The 12232-nt window shown below is 49.5% G+C and overlaps 1 protein-coding gene across 1 annotated transcript in view; it reads right to left on the reverse strand.

Annotated features, from left to right (window-relative positions):
• Positions 1 to 12232, reverse strand: part of LOC120944273 (solute carrier family 15 member 2-like) — a 67810-nt gene that overhangs the window by 26875 nt on the left and 28703 nt on the right. The window contains exons 3-6 of the mRNA XM_040358286.1: positions 8847 to 8934; positions 4268 to 4409; positions 1897 to 1989; positions 41 to 140 (exon numbers count right to left, since the gene is read on the reverse strand). Of these exons, the coding sequence (XP_040214220.1) occupies positions 41 to 140; positions 1897 to 1989; positions 4268 to 4409; positions 8847 to 8934 (423 nt within the window). The remainder of the gene's footprint in view (positions 1 to 40; positions 141 to 1896; positions 1990 to 4267; positions 4410 to 8846; positions 8935 to 12232) is intronic.

Here is a 12232-nt window from a genome sequence, read left to right on the forward strand (position 1 = left end):
TTATTAGCATCTCTAACTTTCCAAAGAGATAAAATCTTACATGTTCTGCATCGAACTGGTCACCACCAAAAGCCGTGACGCAGGGCTTGATACCGCCGGTCCCGAAGGCGATGGCAATCAGACCAATCATAGACAGAACCCTGAGAGAGAGGCGGAGACAGAAGATTATGTATAATGGGGTCCCCCCGTCAGGGGCGTCCCTAGGGGGGGGCAGAGGGGGCCCTGACCCCCCCAACATCATGCTGTGCCCCACCATGTGCCCCCCCCCCCAAAAAAAATTTTTTTTTTTTGCAATTTTTGTATTTTGCTCCCCGAGAGGGAAAGCGTCCCCAGTCAGCTCTGCGGGGGATTCCTCCCCCTCCCTCTGCTCGCCATCACTGCATAATGCGAGAGCTCACACAACCAGATATTCTAGCCTGGACCGTGTTTAAGTGTGTGCACTGCAGACTGCAGTACACTGTAATCACTGAACTACATTATCTCCATCTCTTCTCTCTCTCCCCCATCTGTCTCCCTCCCCCTCTCCTGTTCTTTCAAAACATTCACAATTTACTTTCACTTTCAGTTAGGCAGATAATATACGGTGCAAATTTCTTTCCTGCATCCACAGATTGCAGGAAAGAAACTTGCATGATTCCCCCATCAACAGACAGTGGTGACAGGGGAATATCCCTCCTGCCCAGCAATTATATTCTCCCGACAAACAGTGATTATCACTAGTGGCTATACAGCAACCACTAGTGATAATTATAAGAGAATCTGCTCATTAATGGTTCAAATCTCAGCCAGTTTCTGCTGAACCAGCTGAGATTTAAACTGTCTATGGCTGGTCTTAGCTCTTAGGCAGCCCATACATTGATTAGCACTGTGGAGTGTCGGCTTCCTGGCGGGATTGGGCATGTGGGATTTCAAACACACCCGAGCCCATCTCTATTGGTTGTAGACAGTTGAGCTCCCTGCAGGTTGCTTAGCAGCAGTGGACCCTTCTCTGATATGCTGATCGGGATGCAATCCAGGTGATGCTCTTAGTCAAATCCTAGTCATAAATATCAGAGATTTTATTGATCAAAGCCCGCACTTTACAGGCATAGAGCCCACACTTTACAGGCATAGAGCCCACACTTTACAGGCATAGAGCCCACATGGCTGCTGATCATACGGTTGATTATATTTATGTGGTTGTACTCTTGATGCTAATAAATACTGTGTTTATTAGATCTGACTGGGAGCATCACCTGGATCACATGCCGATCAGCATGTCAACAGAGAAGGTTATACAGCATTACTGCTGCTAGGTGACCAGCTGGGGGCTCAGCTCTCTATAACCAATAGTGCCAGCCTTCCCCTGCATGCACCCATAATGTCACCAGCACTAGGTCCTAATAGACTGCCGCCGCTGCCAAAGAGGAAAGATGCCAGACCAGCGCTGTAAATAGCAGGGACAGGACAGCTGGGGATCCCCACTGTGGCAGAACACCAGGGCCCGGTGGCAAGACAACCTTTGCAACAATGATAGTTCTCCCACTGCTTTGGACCCTTATATTTTCTTGGTGTGCTGGTGACATATATCTCTTGTTTTCTGCCACCCTGGGGGGCCCCAGTATAGTAGGAAGGGAGCTCACTGCAGAACATGTGAAAGGGCCCATAGTGGGATCGTAGTAAAGGGCCCCAGGATATATATATATATATATATATATATATATATATATATAAAATTGCATTTTATAGTTGGCCCCCTACTTTTGTCCCTGTCCCCCCATGCGCCCCCCCTAAATATGAAAGCTGGAGACGCCACTGCCCCCCGTCCCCCTCGCTCCAGTATACGGGGGACAGTCCTGTTCTCACTTACATTGACCAAAGTAATGATGATGTTTTTGGAGGAGGAGTTATACTTACACGTGCAACTCACCGCTTCCAATATCCGGGATGGCCCCCACAAAATTGATCACAAAACCGAAAAAGTACAAAATGGACAGATAAAAGATAGTGCTGTGGGAACAGAGGAGTGATGTAATGAGGTGTGGAGATCATACAATGTATCTACAATAAGACCCCCCCCCCCCCATAGATTTTAAAATGGGCACTGGTGTGTGGTTTACAATATTGATTTTATTCACAATAGAAAATCGATAACATACCAAATGTTTAATTGGAAAAAAAATTACCCCTGGTTGCTTGTGCACCCATTTGGGGAGAGAATTTGTGGCAAAACGGCGCAGACCGTCGGGGGTCTGCACTCAATTCTGAAACTGTTTGACAATTTTTAGACGCAGCTTTTCACAGATTGGTGAACCTCTGCCCATCTTTCCTTCAACTCTGACACTCTAAGGCCTTGTACTCACGGCAGGACATGTCCGATGAAAACGGTCTGCAGACCGTTTCCATCGGACATGTCTGGCCGGGGACTGCCCGGGGACTTCTGTTCGATGGCTATACACACCATCGAACAGAAGCCCGCGCGTAAACATTACGCGGGGCGTGTCCGCGGTGTCGCCGCGTCGATGACGCGGTGTCGCCGCGACAATGACGCGGCGACGTGGGCGGGCCGCCTTAAATATGCTTCCACGCATGCGTCGAAGTCATTCGACGCATGCGAGGGATGCGGGCGGCAGGACATGTACGGTAGGTCTGTACAGACGACCGTACATGTCCGGGCGGACAGGTTTCCAGCGGACTGTTTTAAAACAAGTCCGGGAAACAGTTGTCCGCTGGAAACCTGTCCGATCCGTCCCAAAATGGTCCGCTCGGGCCAACACACGGCCAAACATGTCTGCTGAAACTGGTCTGCGGACCAGTTTCAGCAGACATGTTTGGTCGTGAGTACGGGGCCTAAGATGCTCTTTTTATACCCAATCATCAGGGCCGGACTTACCATTGGGCTTGACTGGGCTCAAGCCCATGGGCCCCGCCCAATAGGGGGCCCTGGGCCCAATCTCGGCAACCCCACTAATTGCGACAACCGCCTCGCGCAATTTCGCGGCAATCCCCTCCCGCAATTTCGCCACAATCCCCCATTCGCGGCAATTGCAGCAACACCCTCCCGCAATTTCGCTGCAATCGCGGCAACCCCCTCCCGCAAATTCCGCGGCAATCCCCCGTTTGTGGCAATTTCGGCCTTCCCCGCTCCTCGACACCAGGGGGCCCCATTCACTGCAGCTGTGTAAGGGGCCCCAAAATTACTGAAGGCGGCCCTCTGTAAAGCGGTGACACCCCCCCGCTCAACAACTTTGATCGGTCGGTTGGCGAATCCCCCACGCTCAAAAAGTATGATTGGCGCACTGCTCCCCCCGCGGTGACAGCCGACCCCCCGCTTCTCTGCTCCAGGGGGCCCCTTCGATTATTAAGCCCAGGGGCCTCCACCACCCTAAGTCCTGCCCTGCCAATCATGTTAATGAACGGTTGCCAATTGACTTAATTAGTTGCAAAGCATTCTTACAGCTCTTCCTTGTTAGTACCACTTATTATGCCAGGTATGCAATTGAGCTTCTGTGCCTCCCTGCATCCAGTGCGCTTTCCGGGCATTCAGTGCTGCCGGAGGGTTTGTGACAGATAAGAGAGCACATCTGTCCACAGACTCCGTGGACCGGCTGACATTTTTCAAAATGAATCAGTCCAGGATTAGCAGCAGCTTTCAAGCCCCTGATGCCCATGTCGCTGATGAGGTGTTTTTTTTTGGATTTGGAATCTCTGGAAGACTGTCTAGGCCGCCTAGCTTTGTGGGTGTTGATTTAATCTGGAAGAAATTTTTTGGTGTTGGTTTTATGGGCACAATTAACACACCAATTTTTCCACACATGTTTGACAGGTGCATATCATTTCATTTTTTGACAGCAAGGCCAATTTTTGCATTTATCAAAAGTACCTCTATAGGGTTATAGTGTGAAGGCACCATGGAACACAAAGCCCAATTTTTCCACCACTGTTTGACAGGTGCATATTATTTCAATTTTTGACAGCAAAGCCAATTCTTGCTTTCATCAAGAGTACCTCCATAGAGTTACGGTGTGAAGGCGCCACCGACACCCAAAGACCAATTTTTCCGCTACAGTTTGGACAAGGCATATCATTACATTTTTTTACAGCAAGGCCAATTCTTGCTTTCATCAAGAGTACCTCCATAGGGTTACGGTGTGAAGGCGCCCCCGACACCCAAAGCCCAATTTTTCGGCACTTTATACAAAGGCCCAGGTTCATGTACATTACGCCGCCGTAACACAAACAATGTTTGTTTCCGGAGATCGGTTAGAGAAGACACCATGGAACTCACTTGAATCTGCCCAGCCAGGCGTCAGCGATGGGGGCCCCGAGGATCGGGGTGAAGTAGCAGAGCCCAGAGAAGGCGTGGTAGATGGTGGTTGTGCGGTTCCTGTCCCATCCCAAGTAGTTCAGGAAGTAAAGTGTCAGGACAGCTGTAAAGCGAGACAGTTTGAATTATTATTTTACAGTGATGCACCTTGTAAATTGCACTATATTGTCAAAAGTATTGGGACACCTCCCTTTGCTTCAGTCTTAGGCCCCATACACACGATAGAATCCATCCGCAGATAAATCCCAGCAAATGGGTTTCTGCGGATAGATCCTATGGTGTGTACACGCCAGCGGATCTGTTTCCGCGGAGAAATCTCCTCTGGGATGGATTCCAACAGATCGGATATTTGCTGACATGCACAACAAATCCATCTGCTGGAATCCATTCCAACGGATGGATCCGCTCTTCTGTACAGACTTACCGGATCCATTCGTCCAAAGGGATTCCCCGCACGCGTCGTAATGATTTGATGCATGCGTGGAATTCCTTATATGACAGCGTCGCGCCCGTCGCCGCGTCATAATCGCGGCGACGGCGCGACACGTCATCGCCAGAGGATTTCCGCGCGGATTTCAATGCGATGGTGTGTACACTCCATCGCATCGAAATCTGCGGAAATCTTTTAGAGGATTTATCCGTGGAAACGGTCCGCTGGACCGTATCCGCGGATAAATTCTCTCGTGTGTATGGGGCCTTAGTCTGGAGGGTTCAATATTGAGTTGGCCCCGCCCTTTGCAGCTATAACAGCTTCAACTCTTCTGGGAAGACCGTCCACAAGGTTTAGGAGGGTGTCTATGGGAATGTTTGACCATTCTTCCAGAAGAGCATTTGTGAGGTCAGGGTACTGATATTGTACGAGAAGGCTTGGCTCGCAGTCTCTGCTCAAAGGTGTTCTATCGGGGCTGAGGTCAGGACTCTGTGCAGGCCAGTCAAGTTCCTCCACCCCAAACTGTCTCATCCATGTCTTTATGGACCTTGCTTTGTGCACTGGTGTGCGCAGTCATGTTGGAACAGGAAGGGGCCGTCCCCAAACTGTTCCCACAAAGTTGGGAGCGTGAAATTGTCTAAATTGTCTTGGTATGGCCAACGCCTTAAGGGGCCAAGCTTAACCCCTGAAAAACACCACACCGACCATAATCCCCCCTCCACCAAATGATTTGGACCAGTGCACAAAGCAAGGTTCCAGTGAAGGGAACTTAAGGCGCCAGCATACCAATCTCATTGGCACAGAGATTGCATGTGACTTGCACTGCAGTGCGATGCGAATCACATCCGATCTCAGACATTGCCCCAGTGGGAAAGTGCACCCTAAAGCCTCGTACACACGACCGGTTTTCCTGCCAGGAAAACTGCCAAGAGAGCTTTTGGCCAGGAAAATTGGACGTGTGTATGCTTCCTTTGCAGTTTTCCCGACAGGAAAACACCCGGGAATCCCGGCGGAAAAATAGAGAACCCGCTCTCTATTTCCCCCGTTGGGATTCCCGGCGTTTTTTTTTTTCCCGCCCATATTTACTAATACTTTCCTATGGGAAACACTGCAAGGCAGTGCCGATGGAGCATACACACGTCGGGATTCCCGGCCAAAGCTCTCATGGCAGTTTTCCTGCCGGGTTCTCGGCTTTTCCCTCTGTTTTCCTGGCGGGAAAACCGAGCGTGTGTACAGGGCATAAAGCCCAACCCAGAAACCCTGGCAGGGGTGTTCCGCCACACTACAATAGTTAAATGCCCATTAAGTCTGGAGGGCTTCAGTCTGTATTACTTACCTGTTCCAGCAGGCTCTATTGCTGTTATCTCCCTGAAATCGAAATTATGGGCAGAACCTTGGCGTCATCATGCTCAGTCCGGGGCTATTAACCCTACATTGTACATTGGGGGCAAGAGTGTGACCGCGGCCAGGAGCAGCTTACAGGGGAGGCTGCGGGAGACCAGCCACACAGATATCTTCTCCCTCTCCTCGCTCTCTCTCTGCCCCCCTACTCTTTTTCTCCCTCCCTCTCTACCTCTCTCTTGCTCTCTCTCCCCCCATCTCCCCCTCCCTCTCTCCCTCAATCTTTCTCCCCCTCTCTTCCCCTGTCCCCCCCTCACCCCCATTCTCCCCCTCCCCCTACTCTTTCTCTCCCTCCCTCTCTACCTCTCTCTCCCCCATCTCCCCCTCCCTCTCTCCTTCAATCTTTCTCCCCCTCTCTTCCCCTGTCCCCCCCTCACCCCCATTCTCCCCCTCCCCCTACACTTTCTCTCCCACTCTTCCCCTACCTTTTCCCACTCTCTCTCTCTCCCTCAATCTTTCCCCCCCTCTCTTCCCCTGCCCCCCCTCTCCCCTCTCCCCTCTCCCTACTCTTTCTCTCCCTCCTTCTCTACCTCTTTCTCCCTCCCCTACCTCATACCCCTCTCTCTCTCCCTCAATCTCTTTGTCCCCCTCTCTTCCCCTGTTTGCCCCCTCCCCTTATCTCTCTCTCTCTCCTTCTCCCTATGCCCTATGGTGGAGGCAAGAGTGCGACTGCAGCCAGCACCAGCTTACAGATGAGGCTGCGTGAGATTGGTTGCACAGATCTCTCCACTCCTCTCTTTCTGCCCCCTCTTCTCTCCCCCTCCCCTACTCTTTCTCTCTCTTCCTCCCTCCCCCCTCTCTCACTCTCTCTCTCCCTCCCCCCTCTCTCGCTCTCTCTCACTTTCTCAAACTATTTCTCCCCCTCCTCCCTCTCTCTCCCCTCCCTCTATTTCTCTCCCGCTCCTCTTTCTCCCAAACCCCCCACCTGTCATAAGTGTGCAGTATGCACAACGACTGGCCTCACCTTCTGTGTAATCATCCAACCTTTAGGAGCAACCTGACCCTGACCACCATTTGCCGCGGTGCGCTCTGCAGGACTTGTTTTTCTGTCCTATCCCAGGCTGCCCCCGGGTCTTTCATTAACCTGGTCATGCTGACATTTGTCGTCACGTTTTGGCTTTTTCACTGTAAAGCCGATCATCAGCTTACTTGTTGTGGGTATTGTTATTGTGATATCACTTCCCTTCTTTAGGCTCCTCCTACATACCCTCTTATTACATATGACATGAGGACGTCATTCTGGGGAATGGCATGCCTTCCGCTGGAATAAAGGAGCAAATGCTGCCAGAACTCCCAAAGAAGGTAAAACAACAAAATAATGCAGCCCCACCGGGTCCAATACTTATCCCTGCCTCCATTCTGGGCGGGGCCGATCCAAGGCAGGGTGCACAGGGTGCTTTGCACCCAGGCGCCTGCAGAGGTGGGGGCGCCGAAGTGGCAGAGTTCTCCCCTCCCTCCTTCTCTCCTTGTTTGTGTCCGTCCATAACTAGTGTTCTGAGCATAGGTGTGTGTCCATCTCTGACCATCTCCTTTACTATGTCTGCAGTCTCTGACCATCTCCTGTATTGTGTCTGCAGTCTCTGATCATCTCCTGTACCATGTCTGCAGTCTCTGATCATCTCCTGCACTATGTCTGCAGTCTCTGACCATCTCCTGTACTATGTCTGCAGTCTCTGATCATCTCCTGTACTATGTCTGCAGTCTCTGATCATCTCCTGTACTATGTCTGCAGTCTCTGACCATCTCCTGTATTATGTCTTCAGTCTCTGATCATCTCCTGTATTGTGTCTGCAGTCTCTGACCATCTCCTGTATTATGTCTGCAGTCTCTGACCATCTCCTGTATCATGTCTGTAGAATGTCTGGGGCTCTTTCTAACAGACTCTCTAACAGAAGCCCTCTCTGTGTCCATCAGAGGCCCCCCTCCAGGTCCCAATAAAGTACTCTGCTTCTCTTCATGTATTTTGTTTATTGTTAAGAGATCATGTAAGGATCCCGGGGTAACGAAGACTTTGTGGGGGAGCATCTCTGTGGTTGAGTCATTGCCATAGAAACATTTGTAAAGGGGAGGAGTTAGTAAAATGACCACGCCCATGTGGGGGGTGCCAGAAATATTTCTGCACCCAGGCGCCTGTGACCCCAGGATCGGCCCTGACTCTGGGGGTCTTCACTGTACAATCCTGCCTGGAGATGAACAACCTTTCTCCCAAGAGTGTCCCTTCCGGGGTCCTCTTCATTCTGTGCATACACCGAGAGCCATTGGAATTAATGGGGTCATGGCTTCATATGTCGCAGAGGAGATGGGGAAATGGATGTTCCTCCATCTCCTTTGTATAACCATCTGCTAAATACATCTGACGACAAGTAGGCAATGGGACCTTTCGCTTTTTTCACATTGGATTTAATAAAGACCTCATCGGTCAAAACGCGTCACCCAAAGGATTTCATTCTTATATTCCTGTTCCGCTGGAGGCTTCCAACTTATAACCGGCGTCCGCAATTTATCCGTTTATCTCCTGCGTTCCGAGAACGTTATTTATCTGCGCCCCGCCCCTCTTACAGAAGATGAGAGCGATAAAAGTTACAGCGATATCCAAGGTCAGGACTAATGGAGGCTTAGCCGGCATTCCTCCAGTACTTTGGACGGCATCCATCTGCACAGATTGGCGATCGGATGTGATTGGTGTTATCAGCCGGCGGCGGCCCTCACCTTTCATTCCATAGTAGGAGAATCTCTCGCAGAACTCGTTGATGATGATGAACAGAATACTCAGCGGGTATTTGGTTCCACATATTCCCTGCAGGAGAAGAACGCGCCAGAGTTAGCGGTTATCAGGTGAAGTCTGTGGGGTGGATTCAGGTAGGGGCGCGCAAAACTGCGGCGGCGTAACGTATGACATTTACGTTACGCCACCGCAAGTTTTACGGGCATGTGCTTGATTCACAAAGCACTTGCCTGTAAAGTTGCGGCGGCGTAGCGTAAAAGGGGCCGGCGTAAGCGCGCGTAATTCAAATGATCCGGGTAGGGGGCGTAGATCATTTCAATTAGGCGCGTTCCCGCGCAGAACATACTGCGCATGCGCCGTCCCTAAAATTTCCCGACGTGCATTGCGGTAAATGACGTCGCAAGAAAGTCATTGGTTTCGACGTGAACGTAAATGGCGTCCAGCGCCATTCACGGACGACTTACGCAAACGACGTAAAATTTTCAAATCGCGACGCGGGAACGACGTCCATACTTAACATTGGCTGCCCCTCCTAATAGCAGGAGCAGCCTTACGGCGAAAACGGCGTGCGCAAACGACGTAAAAAACTACCGCCGGGCGCACGTATGTTTGTGAATCGGTGTAAGTATGTAATTTGCATACTGTACGCTGACAACTACGGGAACACCACCTAGCGGCCAGCGTCAGAATGCCCCCTAAGATAAGACGGCATAAGAGACTTATGCCAATCGTATCTTTGACTAAAGTCGGCGTATCTAGCTTTCTGAATACAGAAAATAGATACGCCGGCGCAACTAAGCAATTACGCTGCGTATCTAAGGATACGCCGGCGTAATTGCTCTCTGAATCTACCCCTGTATTGCCTAATCTACACTATATTACCAAAAGTATTGGGACGCCTGGCTTTACACTCACACGATCTTTAATGGCACCCCAGTCTTGGTCTGTAGGGTTCAATATTGAGTTGGCCCCGCCCCCTTTGCAGCTATAACCGCTTCACCTCTTTTGGGAAGGCCGTCCACAAGGTTTAGGAGTGTGTCTATGGGAGTGTTTGACCATTCTTCCAGAAGAGCATTTGTGAGGTCAGGCACTGATGTTGGCCGAGAAGGCCTGGCTCGCAGTCTCCACTCTAATTCATCCCAAAGGTGCTCTATCGGATTGAGGTCAGTACTCTGTGCAGGCCAGTCACGTTCCTCCACCCCAGACTGGTTCCTCCATGTCTTTATGGACCTTGCTTTGTGCACTGGTCTAAATCATTTGGTGGAGGGGGGATTATGGTGTGAGGGTTATTTTTCAGGGGTTGGGCTTGGCCCCTTAGTTCCCGTGAAGGCGTCGGCATACCAAGACATTTTGGACAATTTCATGCTCCCAACTTTGTGGGAACAGTTTGGGGACAGCCCCTTCCTGTTCCAACATGACTGCGAACCAGTGCACAAAGCAAGGCCCATAAAGACATGGAGAAGCGAGTTTGGGGTGGAGGAACTTGACTGGCCTTCAGAGAGTCCTGACTTCAACCCGATAGAACACCTTTGGGATGAATTAGAGTGGAGACTGCGAGCCAGGCCTTGTTTTTCATCAGTGCCTGACCTAAAGGCCAGGGTCCCAATACTTTTGGCACTATAGTGTATGTGATGGAGAAGGACTCTCTATAGTAGATGTGGTGGAGAAGGACTCTCTATAGTAATGGATGTGGTGGAGAAGGACTCTCTGTAGTAATAGATGTGGTGGAGAAGGACTCTCTATAGTAATAGATGTGGTGGAGAAGGACTCTCTATAGTAGATGTGGTGGAGAAGGACTCTCTATAGTAGATGTGGTGGAGAAGGACTCTCTATAGTAGATGTGGTGGACTCTCTATAGTAATAGATGTGATGGAGAAGGACTCTCTATAGTAGATGTGGTGGAGAAGGACTCTCTATAGTAGATGTGGTGGAGAAGGACTCTCTATAGTAGATGTGGTGGAGAAGGACTCTCTATAGTAATAGATGTGGTGGAGAAGGACTCTCTATAGTAATAGTTGTGGTGGAGAAGGACTCTCTATAGTAGATGTGGTGGACTCTCTATAGTAATAGATGTGATGGAGAAGGACTCTCTATAGTAGATGTGGTGGAGAAGGACTCTCTATAGTAGATGTGATGGAGAAGGACTCTCTATAGTAGATGTGGTGGAGAAGGACTCTCTATAGTAGATGTGATGGAGAAGGACTCTCTATAGTAATAGATGTGGTGGAGAAGGACTCTCTATAGTAGATGTGGTGGAGAAGGACTCTCTATAGTAGATGTGATGGAGAAGGACTCTCTATAGTAATAGATGTGATGGAGAAGGACTCTCTATAGTAGATGTGGTGGAGAAGGACTCTCTATAGTAATAGATGTGGTGGAGAAGGACTCTCTATAGTAATAGATGTGATGGAGAAGGACTCTCTATAGTAGATGTGGTGGAGAAGGACTCTCTATAGTAGATGTGGTGGAGAAGGACTCTCTGTAGTAGATGTGGTGGAGAAGGACTCTCTATAGTAATAGATGTGGTGGAGAAGGACTCTCTATAGTAATAGATGTGGTGGAGAAGGACTCTCTATAGTAGATGTGGTGGAGAAGGACTCTCTATAGTAGTAGATGTGATGGAGAAGGACTCTCTATAGTAATAGATGTGGTGGAGAAGGACTCTCTATAGTAGATGTGGTGGAGAAGGACTCTCTATAGTAAGAGATGTGGTGGAGAAGGACTCTCTATAGTAATAGATGTGGTGGAGAAGGACTCTCTATAGTAATAGATGTGGTGGAGAAGGACTCTCTATAGTAATAGATGTGGTGGAGAAGGACTCTCTATAGTAATAGATGTGGTGGAGAAGGACTCTCTATAGTAGATGTGGTGGAGAAGGACTCTCTATAGTAATAGATGTGGTGGAGAAGGACTCTCTATAGTAATAGATGTGGTGGAGAAGGACTCTCTATAGTAATAGATGTGGTGGAGAAGGACTCTCTATAGTAATAGTTGTGGTGGAGAAGGACTCTCTATAGTAATAGATGTGGTGGAGAAGGACTCTCTATAGTAATAGATGTGGTGGAGAAGGACTCTCTATAGTAGATGTGGTGGAGAAGGACTCTCTATAGTAGATGTGGTGGAGAAGGACTCTCTATAGTAATAGATGTGGTGGAGAAGGACTCTCTGTAGTAATAGATGTGGTGGAGAAGGACTCTCTATAGTAATAGATGTGGTGGAGAAGGACTCTCTATAATAGATGTGGTGGAGAAGGACTCTCTATAGTAATAGATGTGGTGGAGAAGGACTCTCTATAGTAATGGATGTGGTGGAGAAGGACTCTCTATAATAGATGTGGTGGAGAAGGACTCTCTGTAGTAGATGTGGTGGA

The sequence above is a fragment of the Rana temporaria genome, chromosome 6 (genome assembly GCF_905171775.1).
Source record: "Rana temporaria chromosome 6, aRanTem1.1, whole genome shotgun sequence".
In the NCBI taxonomy this organism is placed as follows: Eukaryota; Metazoa; Chordata; class Amphibia; order Anura; family Ranidae; genus Rana; species Rana temporaria.